Raw genomic sequence first — 19357 nt, forward strand, 5'->3', positions numbered from 1 at the left:
TTTATTTTAATTACTTGGCTTTTTACACCATTCCATTTAATATTACATTATTTTAGTCTCTGCTCTAAATCTTTACTTGGTGACATATATGAAATTTAGAAACCACCCAAGAATAGGATTTATGACTTCATGACTGTCTTTTAAATAAGAGATTTGTTCTGAAGAGGATAACCATGCTGAACTAAACCGTAGCTAGCAGAGATTGCATTGTATTCCTAATCAATAGAATTAAAGTATGGCATGGAAAAAAATATAACTAGTTTCCACACAATGTCCTGAGATTATGTGCATGAACCATTTATCTTCAGGCTAACATGTATAACCTCCTATAGTTTACTACTGGGTTATTCTTATCTGTTTTATATCATTAGCAATGTTTTCCTCTGGTCTCTGTTTGTCTTTGGTATTGGGGTCTCACATGGTCATGTCATGATTGTTTGTCACATAAAGGTTACGGTGGTTTCTTGTACTTGCTCTTGCTTGGCAGATATGACATTTTGTACAGGTATTGTTTTTACTGGTGACTAAAAGTGTTAGAGAAACCATACAAACAAGCTTTCTTTCTTCGATCAGCTATACTAAACATTTTACGTATAAAAGCATAATAAAAATAAGGATATCAGATTGTGTATGGAATAGAATATCGCTACTAACATTTTTGAATAATGGGATATTTCTGATAAGGCAGAGAATTAGTGAATCTTAGACCTTTACTAACGTTCACATTTATGAGATTAAAACACTAGGAGTGACCTATAAAAAAAAAGTTAATTAAAACGATTGTTCTCTATTGTCTATCGTGACTGAGCATCAAGTATAAAAAATGTATGTAGTTGTATCTAGCATTTCATATTACTACAATGTAACATAGTAATAGTGTTATAGGTAGAATGTGTGATAACATTTTTCTGTCTTTGCCATAAGTACTAGATCTTATTGGTGACAGTTTAATTAATTTGTTGATGCTTCAGATTCCCACTGTGTACCATAATGTATATTATATAGATGAATCAATATACTGTATTGTTCAAATTCTTGATCATTTTTTATTTTTGTGCACTATGTAAGAATTTTCCAGGATTTTATGCCCCATGCATATGCTACATTTACCCTTAGTCGAATCATGGAAAATAGGTTTTCAGATGAGGTCTAGCGGATTTTTACAAAGACCAAACCAGCAAAACATAGGAGCATTTAGAGTTAACACCTGAAAAGGTTTGGACAGGATTTCAACCCATAAACTCCTGTGTCCCAGTCAGTAGTTCTTCTGAAATCTGAAATTTGGACAGCTCCATTGTTGAATCTATTGTCCAGGTTCCCCTGATTCCTGCCTCTCTGTATTCCTTGCATTGATTGCTTCATTGGTTTCACCCTTTTGGCTCCCTATATAAGCCTAGACCTTTCACTTCCTCCTTACCAGACTATTGAGCTTCCTGCCTTTATTATAGGTCCTTGCTGCCTCTCTATAAACGGTTCCTGCTTATATGTGTACCAAACTTGGAAGGTATTCTGACCAGATCCCTGCTTCAAGCTACTAACTTTTTCTGCTTTTCTGTGTGCTGAACTTTGATTGTTTCCTGAACATGTCTCTGCCTCATGCTATAATCTATTGCAACTTATCTCTGTACTGCACTTATACTGTTTCTTGACCACCTCTCTGCCTAATGCTGCAATCTTTTGCTGCTTTTCTGTGTACTGAACTTGGACTGTAATTTCACTACTTTTGCTTTTAGCATCCTCTTGTCTGATTGTTTTAGTCACTGGACTCCAAAACTGATACAGACCTTGACAGTTGGCATGGAAATTTGGAGTAAAAAAAACCTGCTACGTGTAAATGGGGTTTGTGCAGTAAATTTGTTACAGCTTTTTAGTGCAGATCTGCACTTGAAATCTGCAACAAATCTGTAATGTCTGAAAATACCCTTAAGGTCCTCTTACACGGCCCGTCCTGGGCCATGTAAATGAGCGCCGATCAACAAGACAGCTCATTTATCGGCGCTCGTTTGCTCCTTTCACAAGGAGCTAGCATGGGGACGAGCGCTCGTTACTATGATCGCTCGTCCCAGTACATTATTATCATTATCAATTATATAAGTTTCTCCTGGCTCTAATAACTACAATGAGTATAACTCAGACCAGAGCAGGTAAAATAAATCAGGTGAAATCCAAAACACCCTTACAACATAAGATATAACACAGCAAGGTTTTACCGCTCAGATGGAACTTAATGAACAGTCCAACGACTAGTCGGTATGGACACTCTCTCTCAGTGAATATGCAATAGACAATCCGCAATCTGGTGTGGATAGTTGTTTTTGTTCCTGTAATTCGACAGAGCTCCGTACGGTCTCTTGGCGTTCGAACTCCTGGTAGGATAAAATCCTACATCTCTAGTATGTAAAAAAGAGAAACATAGTGCAACACCCTCTGAAAACTGTTCACTCCACGCTGGTTTTAATCCATACTCACAAGGTTTACAATAAAAAAAAAAAAAAGAATTCTCGCCCTAGCGAGATTGTTTCGCATGCCGCTTTTGCCTTTCTATCGATTGTATCGAAATATTGATGTTTTTATTCATTGCAAACCTTGTGAGTATCGATTAAAACCAGCGTGGAGCAAACAGTTTTCAGAGGGTGTTGCACTATGTTTGTCTTTTTTACATACTAAAGATGAAATATTTTATCCTACCAGGAGTTCGAACCTCGGGAGATTGTATGGAGCTCTGTGGAACTACAGGAACAAGAAAAACTATCCACACCCTCACTGGATCGCGGATTGTCTATTGCATATTCACTGAGAGAGAGTGTCCATATGCAGTCCTGAGTGCCGCTGCAATGTTTACATGCATTGGCTCTAAGATCAGTGGGTACTGTTAGGCTAAGTTTTACATGGCGGAATTTTTGCGGTGGAATCAGATAAGAAAATTTCACCTCCCATTTATATCAATGGGAGACGACCGCTACTTTTCCCCCACTAGCTGAATTTTCAGCTAGTGGACAAAAGAAGCGTTCTGCCCGATTTTTTTCAGGCGGATTCCACCCAAACCTTCCATTGAAGTGGATGGGAGTAGGGATCTTCCTGCTGACGGCAGGAATAATTCTGCAGCGGATTTTGTGGTGGGACCCACCAAACAAAATCCGCCGTGTGAACATAGCCTAGGGAGCAAAGCAGTTTTTTTTGTTATGTTTTAAAAAAATATATATATATATTTTTGAATAAGAGGACTAGATTAAAAAAAACTTGTAAGCCATGAAATCAATGGTCTGACATTGCATGATTGCATGTATAAATCATAGTAAATCCTTGTAAAAATAACATTTTCTTATAGAAACCGTTGAAAATCGTTTAATGCCTAGAAGAGTTGACCTTTTCTATGTTAGTGAAAATGGAAAGTGGCAGATTACATGGGCTAAGTGTTTTAATTTTGTCTTGGTTTCTATGGTGATTGATCTTTTAAATGATAAAGTAATTGAGTGCTGGACAATGATATATTAAGCTTCTCTTCATGTAAAAAAAAGGTAAAAAAGAAACATTTACATCATGCTTAGAACAGAGATGATGTGAGCCCTTATATCTATGGAAATTCATTTAGTATGTTGATTGTAAATTGTAGAATATTTACACATACATATATAATAATTGCATATAGGATTCACCAGGTCATGAAATTTCATCTGAGTTAATTGTAAATCAGTATTTGACAACATTGTATCATTGTATTTGTGAAGTAGAATGTTTTGGGTTGTCATTTGATAGCAGCTGATTTTTACTATAAAGGAGCAGTACAGATAAAGAATTATCATATTCCGACTGGCTGGTTCTGGCTGGTTGGGCAGAATTGTATGGAGCAATACCGCATTGTCTTCTTTAAACAGAAAGTATTTACACGTGGCTGCATCCATGCAACAGAGGTTTCGGACTTAACCCACTAAATAAGCCCCTTATTTTTGGCTTTGTTATTGAAGTAAGCTAGGTGAATACCTTATTTTAAAAAGGCATTTCAGTAAAGTTTATCTTAAAATGTATGCAAAGGTTCAGCAGAAGTAAAACTTTGTGCACCTATACAAAAATCAAACATGAACTAATAATTATCAAAATGAACAATTTTTTATTGAGAAAACATACATGTAAAAAACATATAAAAGATACACATTACCCACAAATTTGGGTCCCCACATTTACCGGTTCTTAAAAACCTCATAGAATAAAGTGCAAATAGTGCAACAAATGAGACTGGTAGGCTATATCTAAGAGTGAACATGGACAATGTCGCCCATGGAGTAAAGACATATCGACATATAGCAACTGCGGTGCCATGCCATTTCAATTGTGCAGCAGTGTGCCCGCACTCCCACCCTCCACTTTGGGATAGCGATCGTGGTAGTTGGGACCTTTTAATATGATGCCATTACCATGACCACGCTTCATGAACCTGGCATGCAGCCATATGTAGGAATGAAGAGATTGCCATTCCATCCATAATTGCTATATAGGATTTGAAGGTAATTTGTGATGTTATTTATATTGTTACCAGTTTATTGTAATGTTTTTAATTGGTGGATTGGGCTTTATATGCTCCACTTCTCTCCACCCTTGGTATAGCCCCTGGAAGAAGCTACATGCAAAACACGTGTTGGGGTTTTGGATAACCCCATAGCCATGGTCTGTATGCCTCACGTTACTCTGACTTGGTTTCTGTCTATATATCTTTACTCCATGGGTGACTTTGTCCATATTCACTCTTAGATATAGCCTACCAGTCTCCTTTTGTTGCACTATTTGCACTTTATTCTGTGAGTTTTTTTTAAACCCGGTCCATGTGGGGACCCAGCTTTGTGGGTAACGTGTATCTTTTATATGTTTTATAGATGTATTTTTTCTCAATGAAGAATTGTTAATTTTGATAATTGTTTGTTTGTGTGTGATTTTTGTATAGGTGCTGATATTTCTCTGTCACAGTACAGTGTGGGTTGCTATATGCATATACTGTTCCAATTGTTTCAGTAGGTGTTATAAAAGTAAAACTTTGCTTAAATTGTAAAATTGGGGATACATTTCCTCATGGCGACACTTCTATGACATTTTAAATGCGCAGGTACATATTTTAACCAAACATCCAAGATTCTATAAATATAGTAGATAATATACCTTCTATAAACATCTGTATACCTTTTATAAACATCCAAGATTCTATAAATATAGTATATAATATAGCTTCTATAAACATCTATATACCTTTTATAAACATCCAAGATTCTATAAATATAGTATATAATATACCTTCTATAAACATCTGTATACCTTTTATAAACATCCAAGATTCTATAAATATAGTATATAATATAGCTTCTATAAACATCTATATACCTTTTATAAACATCCAAGATTCTATAAATATAGTATATAATATAGCTTCTATAAACATCTATATACCTTTTATAAACATCCAAGATTCTATAAATATAGTATATAATATACCTTCTATAAACATCTGTATACCTTTTATAAACATCCAAGATTCTATAAATATAGTATATAATTTACCTTCTATAAACATCTATATACCTTTTTATAAACATCCAAGATTCTATAAATATAGTATATAATATACCTTAGGCCTCATGCACACGACCGTAGTGTTTTTCTGGTCCGCAAATTCCAGAACCGTGTTCTGTGAAATGTCATCCGCAGTTCATCCGTATGTAATCCGCAAAATGCGGATAAAAAAAAAAGCCTAGGTAAAACAGGATGACGACAGAACTCATTCCCGGTCGTCGCCTAGCAACACTTCCGCAAATCCCCAAACTGCGGTTGACACACGGAGGTGTACCCGCATTTTCCACGGGCCCATTGACTTCTATGGGCATGTCCGCATCGAATTTGCGGGCCGTAATAAGACATGTCCTGAGTTTCTGCGGCACGGATTTGCGGACATGCGGAGATCCGTGAAAACACGGATAGTGTGTATGGGCCCATAGAAATGAATGGGTCCACAATTCTCCCGTGGAAAACACGTTCGTGTGCATGGGGCCTTAGTCTCATGATTTAATGAGGACCCATTATGCTGCACTAAGTCTATGTTCACATCTGTTGTAGGAATTATATTTTTCCGTTCCGTCATAGGAACAGGAAAATGGTATTCAATGCTGTGACAAATCTGTCATATGACGGAAAACAATGGTGCCCGGCAGACCCCATTGACTTTCATGGGTTCCATTGGGTTTCTGTCATGGTGTCCGTCATCTTACAAGAGAAAATAACACTGAAAATTTGTTAACATTTTTGACGGAATTCCTGATGGAGGCTGTCAGTACCTAATAAACATTTAAATACATACTGTATAGTTTACATATGAATACAACATATTTAGTGTATTCATAAATACATTTTTCCTTTAGCAGGTGCACTTATCTCACGGCTGACTATAGCCACATTCCTATTTAGCCTATAGGCAAATAACGGACCTTCAGTGGACATGCTGGGACCTTGTATATTATAAACTCACTTTCCCTATGTTGAGCGCCTATTCTAAACAAACTTTGACAAAGTAACTTAAAAAAATAAATAATATTAATGCATTGCATCCATGCATTTAAAATTTTGACAAAATGATACGGACATTTGAGTAAAATAGCTCCATAGTGCTGGAAAAAAATAAATTGACAGGTGGAACGGAAAGGTTTAAGCTATGTCTTCCACAATATGCAATTACCTGGTTATGTTTCCTTGCAAAGGGTATTTGTTGCCTTTTGAAAAGAAATATGTTCCAGGTTTGGAAGAGAATTGAAAAGCTTTCATGAGCTGGAAGTCACCAGAATTTAATGTTGCTGAGTGTGCACTTATTTATTCACAGAAACTAAATGCTAACTTGTCAAGTTGTCAAAAGTCGCACTGTTTTATTTCACTGACTGTTAATTACAATGTAGTGTTTTGTAACTATCCTAAAGAACATTGTGCTAACTTTCAGCAGACACAATGTCACATTTTGAGAAAACTAATGAGGTGCGATGTCACTTAGATGTACAATTGTGTTCCTGTTTACCTTGCAATTTTGAATTATATCCACAATAATTTACCTTTCCCTGTAAACAAAGGAGATATCATAGGTATACATTTGCCAAGCGCCTACATAAAATTACATTAATGTGCAGGTGAATACTGTTAGATTTCACATTATTTAAGGGAATCACAATATAAGAAATAAGTAGCCGGAGTTAGTGAGAAGATATTCTGATGAAACATTCTAAATACTGAAATCATTATCAGTAAAGTAGAATCCAATAGTGATGTCATAAATGTGATGTCATAAGGATCTGTAGTGATGTCATAAATTGTTTTTAAATATTTGTTACATTATTAGTACTCATATGCTCATCACAGAGAGCTACGACAAAAGCCATTTTGGCTTAAACCTACCTTCAACCACTCCAACAATTTTTGGTCTACTGTACTAGACAAATCTTTATGACCTATCCACTTGATATTGGAGTGGAAAAACTCTTTTATTTATAACAATGACCATTAAATACAACTACATACTTTGAGTACGCACCCACTTTTGGCCGAAATTCTTATTTGAAACCCCCTAATACTGTACTGCCCCATTTCGTCTGACATATGTCAACATTATTCATAGTTAGATGCCGTTACTTAGCTCCATTCGAAAAATAACTCCATGCAACATCAAAAACAGTGATAATTGTGTGGGCAGGGGATGGGGCAGGCTCAAGGTATCCTGTTGCTGTGCATCGTTGCGCCAGACTGTGGCCGCTGATGGTAGGTCATGTGACCTGACCCGTCCATTGGTGGCAATCAGAGACGTAACTAGGGGTTCAGAACAGGGGGGTGAAACACATCGGATTGGGACCCCACACAGGAAAATGCCCTTATAGCTGCCTCCACACTGGTTATGCCCCTATAGCTGCCTCCATATACAGTATAATTCCCCCATAGTGGCCCCCACACAGTATAATGCCCCCATAGCTGCCCACACAGGATAATGGCCCTATAGCTGCCCCCACACAGGATAATGCCCCTATAGTGCCTCACCACACACAGTATAATACCCCTATGGCTGTCCCCATGTAGTACATTGCCCAACAGCTGCCCCCACACAGTATAATGCCCCTATAGCTGCCCCCATACAGTATATTTCCCTATAGCTGCCTCCATACGGTATAATGACCCCATAGCTGCATCCATAACTGCCCCCATTCAGTATATTGCCCCATAGTGGCCCCCATACCCAGTATAATGCCAGCATATTGCCTAATAAAAATGTATAAAATATTTACTCACCTATCCCTGTTCACACGATGAGTGGAGAAGATCCTTCTTTTCCTCCGGTTTGTGCAGTGTGTGGCTCAGCACACACAGGCATGATGATTTCACTACACCGCGCCTCTCTGCACTGAGCTGCTCACGGCTTATGGCATAATGAACGCTGGAGCAAGGAGCCGTTAGCTACTTGCACAAAGCAGTGGGATCAACTGTATCTGCATATTCAGGACGCAGATACAGTGAGTGTCTCACGACCACCTAGAGGTCTTCACATGACCCTCCAGTTTGGGAAACGCTGATTTACAGTAACACAATAAAATTGGTACATTACAATTTTAGTACCAAGCACAGCATATTTGTTAACAGTTCTTGATCTGAGCAATATACACTGGAAAGCACTAAATTTTAAATAGCTTACAGAAGTCCTATATACAGTATAGTCATTTATAAAAATAGAAATTAAAATCCATATTTTTTACGCAGTATAACTTTTATCGGACCAATGGCTAACTGGGTTTGACAACTCTGTCCTGAGCTAGAAGTGTGTTGTGAGAAGTTGTCACTTCCCTTCTGCCACTTGATCACACACAGTGTATTACACAGCAAGGGACATGATGTTAGTGACATTCAGAATAGAAAAGGTTTCAAACAAATTGCATTTTTTCAAAATATATTCATCATTAAATATAGGAATATTTACTTTACCATTGATGGTAATAGTAACTGCAACTCAAATTCACTATACTTTACAGTATATCTGTTAGGTCATGATCATACAGAGCATATGTATCATTGCATTTAATGGAAATAGTCTAAAAAATAAAGCTTAAAGCAACCCTCCAGTCCCAAAACAAAATGTGACTATACAACATTGAAAATGTATAGTCAATCTATCTGCTGCCCCAAATGATCCGGCCCCCGTTCCTGCAGTTTTTGAACACAAAAACCAAAACCAGATCATTCAGCACCGGGGAAGCAGGTAAGTTGCCTATACATTTCCAATGTATAGTCACATTTTTTGGGTGGACTGGAGGTCCATTTATTGCAGATAGGTTTAATTGTAATGTTGCATATTTAAAACAGTGCAACGAAACATACAACCCCCCTCCCTTTACAAAATTCAACACAATTCTATATTACCACAGTTCTATGGTAATGTGCTTTTGACTGTATGAATATATTTTTTCTATTTTTTCTATTTCTTACCATTGTCAACATCTTTTACCTGTTAAAAGAATAAGCCTGAAGATGTTTTTAGCCTTTGGCTGTAAACAATGTTTGAATGATATAACAAAAAGGAAAAGCTATAAGGGTTTGTACTGAAGGATACTATCCAGTGGGATCATTACCTGTAGAACAGCCTGCCCCCGTCCAATGTGGCTCACAGCTGCAGACTCCACTGTCCAGTAGAAAGGTCCCATGGCCAGAACACTGCTCCTGACAAAGGGCGAGGGCATTCTCACAGTTCACGCCTCCCCAGCCAGCAGTACAGTGGCACTCTCCTTGCACACAGACACCATGATCAGAACATGTTGGATCCAGGCAATTCTCTAAATGAGAAATTAAATTGATTTATTTATTTTAATAGAGTGATTGAGATCTGGCAATAATTCAAATATTGTGCAAAGCTACTTCATGCTAAACGAAATAGAGAAGACAAAATTGTCATAAAGAAAGTCACTTTGTACAGGATACCTTGAGGGGAATTTATTAAGACTGACAGTTCATACACCTATCTTAATCTAAAGAAAGTTGGAGTGAGATGCGCCTAATTCATGAAGAGGTGCAGACCTCTTAATAAATTAGGCGCATATATGACCATCCATTCGCCAGAAAATCAAATCTATGCCAGGTCCTAGCTTTCTGACATAATGTATAGTAAATATATTGGGCAGCGGTGGCCCAGCCCCTCCTGCTAAACCACACCCACATATTTTAAAAGGTGGAGATGGCGGAAAAACAGAAAAGATGCACATTTAATGCACTAATTGCGACTTTTCTATGCCAACAAACTGCCGTAGAGGCTTTAGAGAATTCCCACCAATATCTACACAGTCATACTCCACAATTAGTTCAAGAACATCATTCCTAATACCTTATTTCTGTTGTACTTTTTGTTGCCTTCTATAAATGCAGCAAGTAATATAAACAGTGGATGTTCTCATTCTGGTAACCAGGTATATATATTGCACATTCACAAATATCAGACAGGGTAACCACATATTTCTCAGTTATGCCCATCTTACGGGTTTTTTTTGGCCTTATTGACCCACCTGGATTGTGGCATGCATTGTTCCTTCAAATGGGACTGAGGGCCAAAAGACATCCGCTATTAATGCCGCACGCTTACCATAAATCTGATTACTAAAATAATTGGATCAGTGGTACAATCAATTTCCCTCCAACTTTTTTTCTACAAAAGGAAGTGGCAACTGAGCCTGAGTGACGGAGATATTTGACTGAGCCCTTATTCCTTTTTTTCCTCTACTGTTTGTCTGTACTAGAAATACCAATGCACAAATATACTACATTACATGTATTATGTGTACAGTAGTAAGCGCACAATAGTTTATTACACAGTTGCAGCTGAGATATTGGTCCCTAGGCATAGCCATGACAACCAGAATGAAAACACCCACTGACCTAGACAATGGTTTCTATAGTAAGCAACTTTTTATGTCTAAAGAGCTGCATTGATTTTTGCTTCTTTGTCAAATATATAGATTTTATAACCAACCTTCTTCACATATTTCTCCTTTATATCCTGGTACACAGATGCAAACACCCATAAGACAGGTTCCGTGACCTCCAGAACAAGTTGGGTCTATACATTGCTCCTCCGGAACATCACATTCTGCTCCTTTCCATCCATTCCTGCATACACAATGTCCCTTTTCATATTCACCATTGCCACTACACAGTACTGGGCATGAATCTAGGGGAAGAAAAAACACATAGACAGAATATAGTTAATGAGTTAGTAAGGTTGACATATTTTTAGAAACTGGATATGGTGTCGCACAGAGGCCTCATATGGCGGCACATCAAATGTCTATGACTCTAGAATATAAAACTACTGCACAAGCTGCTTGCGCAGTGTTTTGCTGTGTACTAAGGCCCTTAAAGGGGTTGTCCAGTCCCTAAAAATTTATGGCCTATCCTCAGGATAGGCCATCAATAGCTGATGGGTCAGGGCCGGACTCCCAGGACCCCCGTCGATCAGCTGTTCTGAAGGGGGTGCAGCGCTCGTACGAACGCTATTTTCCCTTAATTTCTACTTGCTCACTGTAAATTGTCGACACGGATGTAGCGAGGATTTACAGGTATTGCAGCCTTCTTCTCCCATTGGAGTGAATGGGAGACAAAGGCTGCAATACTGTGAATCGCCGCAACGTGTTTGTTGATGATTCACAGAGAGACAGTAGAAATAAAGGGAAAGCAGCACTCATACGAGCGCTGCACCCCCTTCAGAAAAGCTGATCAGCGGGGGTCCCGGGGGCCGACTTGATAACCCCTTTAAAGGAAGATTTAGTTAAACATACAGGCAGTAGATGTGTCAATGTACACTCTTGCTGTAGTACTGATTTGTAGGCTTCAGTGTTGATTTCTTTTCTGTGGCAAAATGCACCATTTGGCTGGATACACACACACACACACACACACACACACACACACACACACACACACTTCAGTCTTTGTCTTCTGCAACATTTTTAAGCCTTTTCAGTGTTGTCCGGCAATAACATTCTCTACTGTGATTTATGTAAACCGGGTTATGTCATACAGTACAAAACAGTACTGCCCGGATGCACTCAATACTATTTTTGTCTGTGACCCCTGAGGATGCACCCTTTAATTTTAACTGAGTGTTGAAACGCATAGGGGCACACATTGTTTGAAAGTTAGACAACACAGGGGCAATTTCTCAGCTAGATATATTTTTGAATTAGAGCAGGGTTTTTATCAATTGATGGATATTGAGCTTCTGCTCTTTTCTATTCCTGTGCTCCCATCAGTCTGAGTAGGTTGCTTTAGCCTGATACCAGTCAATTTTGCATTTAGCCCAATTTTAGTGTACGTAACAGTAAAAGTTTAATTTGAATCGTTCTTTCAGGCTGTATTTTCTTAGATCAATTTGAACCTTATCTATCAGTATAATCGTGTAATATAATTTTATCCTGGCATTCGCAAAACCCAGACTCATCCATCATACTGCCAGATAGAAAAGCGCAATTCCTCACTCTACAGAACACGTTTCCACTGCTCCAGAGTCCAGTGGCGGCGTGCTTTACACCACTCCATCTGACACTTGGCATTGGGCTTGGTGAGGTAACGCCTGCATTCAGCTGCTTGGCCATGGAAACCTATGCCATGAAGCTCCCGGTGCACCGTTTTTGTGCTGATGTTAATGCCAGAGGAGGTTTCGGGGTAATTAAGTCAACTGAGTTTTGGCAACGTTCATGCACTATGCGCCTCAGCAGTCGACGACCCCGCTCTGTAACTTTATGTGGTCTGCCACTTTGTGGATAAGTTGCTGTGGTTCCTAAATTTTTCCATTTAACAATAATACCAACCACGGTTGATCGTGGAATATCTAGAGGGGAAGAACTTTCCTGAACTGACTTGTTGCAATGGTGGCATCCTGTTACAGTACCACGCTATCAGAAATGTTTGTAAAGGCAGACTGCATGGCTAGGTGGTTGATTTTATACACCGGTGGCAATGGGACTGAACGAAGCACCTGAATTTGATGATTAAGAGGTGTGTCCCGATACTTTTGTCCTTCTAGTGTATGTCGCTAGAACACAGAAACATTGAGACATTTCCTACAATTAAAGACACATCCTCAGCCTTGGGCAATACATTTTCTAACACAGCAACATCGTTAACCTGCTGACTGCCAAAAGGCAGTGTTCTCACCTAAGATGACACACAGCAATTAGAGTAATTAGTGGGATTTAGATTCAGTGCCCTTTTTTTTTTTTTACCATTAACATAATAGATTTTTCTTACTGTACTGGTTGTTCTCTGGTAACCTTAAAATGTATAGTGGTGGTAGACCAAAAGGATCTTCAAGTATTTATAATTTATATCTAGATTTTTTTAATTGACTTCTTAATGCTGTTAAATAAATCATCATATATCAGTACTGGAATCAATAGGATTAACCTGTACCTCACTAGCGTCTAATGAAAATGACTTCATTCCCTTTAAATACAGTGCCAAATGAGATGTGGTGCACCACAGGGTTACTTTCCTTACAGGAAGAAGAATCTTATGTAAGATGCTAAGTGTCTTGAGGAAGTCAATAATAAAATATACTTATTGCTCAACTGGAATTCAACTCTCAGGGGTCCTTATCGGACTCCCACAAAGTTAAAGCAAAAGTGTGTGATATCAAGTTTGCTTAGTACATAAATACCACCACCAAGTATGTGGAGGTAAGAAATAATCATCCATCCCCCTTCATATTAGTAGGGTTTTATGTAGTTTTACATCTTCAATACAACGCAGTAACATACCCTTCCTGCTCGTGTCAATTTCATTAGCACCTTCTGTATTTCCATTAACGCCTTGATAATACAAATGTAGATATACGGATTTCTGCTTTTTTTATATATGACTTTTACTACTACATTAAACTATACTCTTTGTAAAAATAACAAAATTGTATTTATTTTATAATATTAACTAACTCTAAAGGCTTGTTACATGAGCAGATTTTAAGCCATGTTGACAATGAGAAAATATTGTGTGGTTTTGCCTTTTGCAGGATAAACAGGATATTTTGTTGCATTTTAAAATGGCGCGTTTTGTATGCACTTTAGTTGCTTCTTTTGTACAGGCGTTTTGCTTCTGTTAGGCCTTGTTCACACGGTGCTAAAAAAAACTCGACATGTAAATGTGTCAAAAACACTAGCATTTTTGTAAATTCTTTTTAAACTACAGCCATTTTTGACACGTTTTGTCATGTTTTTTTTACGCATTTTGTGCTTGTCTTTGGTGCGTTTTCTCTCTCGTAATTATGACTTCCATTGACTATGGGAATTAGGTGCATTTTTTGGCACGTTTTACACGCCAGGAATTGACCTAACGGTTCTTTTTTTACGCATGTGTAACAAACACCCTGCGTCTTACGCATTACATTGCGTTTTCCCATTGATGTCAATGAGTAGCTTAAAGCATGTAAAAAACACGTATAATTCATGCCGTGTGAACAAGGCCTTCCACTTAGAAAACACAATGGAGAAAAATACCATAAAAAAAGCTAAACCTTCAGCATGGTGCATTTTGGAAAAACTAGTCACTGTCCCCAAAATGTCAAAAAACTAAATGTTGTGTGTATAGACATCATAATTTCTTATAGACTCCTAGATAACATCTGGCAGCAGTGTTTAAGTAAAAAAAAAACTTAAAAAATAAGCTCACTGCGCAAAATGTATAGAAAACTGTCGCTAAATCTTGTGTGGAACCATTTGTACTTGGCATATGTTTTTTACATACTATGCAGTTTGCCATAATAGTTCTAGAAATATTTTTCTAAAAAGGACAGTCACACTAATAACAGTATAAAGGTCACATACCAAGTGATTTATTGTCTTTTTTGTACAATAGTGTGTGAATGTAGTCTTAGGCTTTTTTAATGCAATCTTTATCCACTAGCTCAAAGTGTCTTAAAGATTTTCACGTAAAAATGAAAAAATAGCATATTTTAGTAAGTGAGACCAGTAGCTAAACCTTGGTTACTAGTTTTTTTATTTACAAAGATATGTGCATTTTTCTGTTTTAATGTGGCTGCCATTTTGGCAAAGACGACAACAGGAAGTGCAGCCATATTTGTTGTTACTTTAGAATTATTTTCATTAAATAAACACAATATGCAGTTTGTCATTACATCCTATCAGTAACAGTTTGACTATTCACCATCAGCAAATTCAAAAGTGATATCTAATAGGGCTGCATTTCTTGTCGCATTTGCAAAAATGGCGACTGCAACAAAACATTCAATATCATTCAAAATCTGCAGGTTTCTTTCTTACTTGCTTATAGAAGCAGACATATCAGATTTGCAGGCCGAACCCAACTGGACAGCGGGCATGAATGCAAAGTGATCTACCTCAGTGGTGAATTATTTAGACCATAGGCCCTGGGCTGTTCCCCAAACTTGAGCCCCACTTCTCCACCACCGCTCTGCCGTGCCAAACCCCCTAAATTGTTTCAGACCACAGACCAGAACCCTGAGCAAATTCAGACCCCAGGCCCATACATTAACTCAGACTAAAATGTCAGACTCCAGACCAGACCTAGAATACATACAGACCCAGACCTTCTAAATGATTGCAATCCCCGAACCAGACCTCCTAAACAAATACAGAGCCCAGAACAAGCACCCTAAATAAATACAGACCCTAGACCAGACCCCCTAAATAAAGACCTCTGACCTGACCCCCTAAACTAATAATGACCCCAGACCTGACTCCCTAAACTAATACAGACTCCTACGTTCAGAGCCCAGACCCCTAAATACAGACCCCAGACCCCCAAAACTAATACAGATCCCACACCCCATGAACTTATACAGACCCCAGACCCCCTAAATACAGACCCTTAAACTAATACATACCCCAGACCCCCTAAACTAATATAGACCTCAAACTTCCTAAATACAGACTCCTAAACAAATACAGACCCTCTAAATACAGACCCCCCAGACCCCATATCAGCTCACAGTCTTCTCTATGCCGATTTGCTGCAAAAAACTTGACAAACCTGCAATGGACTTTGGGCGGCCATCCTAAACGCCCCAAAGATGATTCGCCATTTATCTACCTCCACATTAAAAGGTGGACAATAGTGCTTTCTATTGTACTATAAGTAAGAGACTCTGCCATGGCTCAAGGTTACTATTGCAACACGTAAATTCTTGTACCAATGAGGAATTTGCTAGAGCAGTGATTCTGAAGGCGGATGGACTTTACTAGTGAAGCGCCCACCAGTTGCTAGTGAGATGCATATGGGGAGGTTGTTTTGACAGCAGGGATCATATGTTGCTCAGGCCTCGAAGCCATCTCTAGTTTAGCAACATAGTTGACTCCTTTTGTGATTACTTTAATGTTATACTAGGGACAGTAGACAAAGGAAAGAATAATTCAGATTAAGGAGAGATACAGGTTCTCCATTTTTCGTCCAATGGATATCAGGATCAAAATAATAAAAGATTCCTATTATTTGAATAACATTAAACATACAATTAAATGCAAATAATCAGAAAACTGTCATTCTATACCTCTAGAGCAATCTGGTCCCAAGAAACCCGGGAAGCAGTGACAATGGCCAGATATGCATTCTCCATTCCCATTACAGTTGGTTGAACAATCATCCATCATTTCTGTGAGTGAATAAAATGACATAAAGTAGACTGCTTTAAAGTTTGGATGCAGTTGTAAAGGTAATGAGCTACGAGTGACTAAATTGCAGAGAAATTGCTGCAAATTTTCCTCTGCAGTAAAAATAATCATGCTAGCTTTTATTCTCATATACCGAGAACTTAAATAAGTATTTGAGTATATAGAATTTTTTCGCGGATGAATAAATTGTCATAAAATCTGTGACATTAGCGAAATATGATTCACTATCAAGTATGTAAAGCTGAACCAATACAGTTTCAAATAGAGTCCTGTATGTGAGATTAATATAGTTACACTGTCACTTGCTCAGGTTCGATACATGTTAAAAAAAGATAATTTGTACGTGGGAGTCTTCAAAAAGTTTAACGCCAAGATACATCACAGGCACAACACAAGCGTTTGTTGGACTTCAGCAGATCCACAATTTATGAAGAAAACACTGAGTTTGATGAATATAGAATAAATGGTGGTGACACATCATTTAGATTTACTGGAGGATAATACTAATTCCTCATATATCAAGTTGCACATTTACCTGGAATGATCCATAAGTAAAGCTGTTGGCTAAATTATCCTTTAGACATTATCATCATTTATACTGCGCTGAAAACAATATCTCATAGGCATGTGATTCTCCCCAGACTACATAGGTAATGCTTTATAAAATTGAACAGATAGGTTGCTTATATTTTTAAGATGCGTTGTAAAATGTTCAGGTGCAGTACAATAATCTTACAGGCTCAATGATTTACCTCCATGGTCCCCATACAGACTTTGAGTCCAGCTTTCATGGGCCCCTTAGGCCTAGGGAGCCCAGTATGACTTCTCATATCACTAGCCCTGTTCTACCTCTAATCTCCAAAAACAGGACCTTGCTCTAAGTGATTAAATATTCTTGAAAAATGTCACAAAACTATCCAAAGACATTAAACTGCTGTAATATGTAGTCTGTAGAGTGTAGTCAGTAGGGAGAGCAGCTGTTGGAATTTGGGTGAGCTAATTGTTATTATCAGTTTTGAAGCAGTATTTTTGTTCACTGGTGCAAACTTTTCAACAAACTTTGCATAAATCAATAGTAAAAGCGAATATAGGAAACAGTCTTATATCCTATTAACCCCTTCCCTCTTTGGCCGCTTTTGACCTTCCTGACAGAGCCTCATTTTTCAAATCTGACATGTTTCACTTTATGTGGTAATAACTCCGGAATGCTTTTACCTATCCAAGCGATTCTGAGATTGTTTTCTCGTGACACATTGGACTTTATGTTACTGCCAAAATTTGCCCGATACATTCAGTATTTAATTGTGAAAAACACCAAAATGTAGCGAAAAATTGCAAAAATTAGCATTTTTCTCAATTTAAATGTATCTGCTTGTAAGACAGGCAGTTATACCACACAAAAATGTTGCTAATTAACATCCCCCATATGTCTACTTTAGATTGGCATCGTTTTTTGATCATCAATTTATTTTTCTAGGACGTTACAAGGCTTAGAACTTTAGCAGCAATTTCTCACATTTTCAAGAAAATTTCAAAATGCTATTTTTACAGGGGCCAGTTCAGTTGTGAAGTGGCTTTGAGGTCCTTAGATATTAGAAACCCCCATAAGTCACCCCATTTTAAAAACTGACCCCCTCAAAGTATTCAAAACAGCATTTAGAAAGTTTCTTAACCCTTTAGACATTGCGCAGGAATTAAGGCAAAGTAGAGGTGAAATTTACAAAGTTCATTATTTTATTCCAGAAATTCATTTTGAATCCATTTTTTTTGTACCACAGAAGGTTTTACCAGAGAAATGCAACTCAATATTTATTGCCCAGGTTCTGCAGTTTTAGGAAATATCCCACATATGGCCCTAGTGTGATACTGGACTGAAGCACCGGCCTCAGAAGCAAAGGAGCACCTGGTGGATTTTGGGCCTCCTTTTTATTAGAATATATTTTAGGCACCATGTCAGCTTTGAACAGGTCTAGTGGAACTAAAACAGTGGAAACCCCCCAAAAGTGACCCCATTTGGGAAACTACACCCCTCGAGGAATTTATCTAGGGGTGTAGCAAGCATTTTGACCGGCCAGTTTTTTTGCAAAAACTTTTGGAACTAGGCCATGAAAATGAAAATCTACATTTTTTCAAATAAAATGTAGGTTTGGCTAATTTTTTTTCATTTCCAAAAGAACTAAAGTAGAAAAAGCACCACAACATTTGTAAAGCAATTTCTCCCGAGTAAAACAATACCCCACATGTGGTAATAAACGGTTGTTTGGACACACGGCAGGGCTTAGAATGGAAAGTGCGCCATTTGGCTCTTGGAGCTCAAATTTAGCAGGAATGGTTTGCGGAGGCCATGTCGCATTTGCAAAGCCCCTGAGGTGACAAAACAGTGGAAACCCCCAACAAGTGACCCCATTTTGGAAACTATACCCCTCGAGGAATTTATCTAGAGGTGTAGCAAGCATTTTGACCGGCCAGTTTTTTTGCAAAAATTTTTGGAACTAGGTCATGAAAATGAAAATCTACATTTTTTCAAATAAAATGTAGGTTTAGCTAATTTGTTTCCATTTCCAAGAGAACTAAAGTAGAAAAAGCACCACAACATTTGTAGAGCAATTTCTCCCGAGTAAAACAATACCCCACATGCGGTAATAAACGGTTGTTTGGACACACGGCAG

General features: G+C 38.0%; 1 protein-coding gene across 5 annotated transcripts in view; it reads right to left on the reverse strand.

Moving 5' to 3' along the window:
- The window catches only part of TENM1 (teneurin transmembrane protein 1), a 570240-nt gene that overhangs the window by 188557 nt on the left and 362326 nt on the right, over positions 1 to 19357 (reverse strand). For all 5 annotated transcript variants that reach the window (XM_075835787.1, XM_075835786.1, XM_075835785.1 and 2 more), the window contains 3 exons: positions 16568 to 16669; positions 11018 to 11215; positions 9630 to 9830 (listed from right to left, as the gene is read on the reverse strand). In XM_075835787.1, the coding sequence (XP_075691902.1) occupies positions 9630 to 9830; positions 11018 to 11215; positions 16568 to 16669 (501 nt within the window). The remainder of the gene's footprint in view (positions 1 to 9629; positions 9831 to 11017; positions 11216 to 16567; positions 16670 to 19357) is intronic.

The sequence above is a fragment of the Rhinoderma darwinii genome, chromosome 8, assembly GCF_050947455.1.
Source record: "Rhinoderma darwinii isolate aRhiDar2 chromosome 8, aRhiDar2.hap1, whole genome shotgun sequence".
NCBI classification, from domain to species: Eukaryota; Metazoa; Chordata; class Amphibia; order Anura; family Rhinodermatidae; genus Rhinoderma; species Rhinoderma darwinii.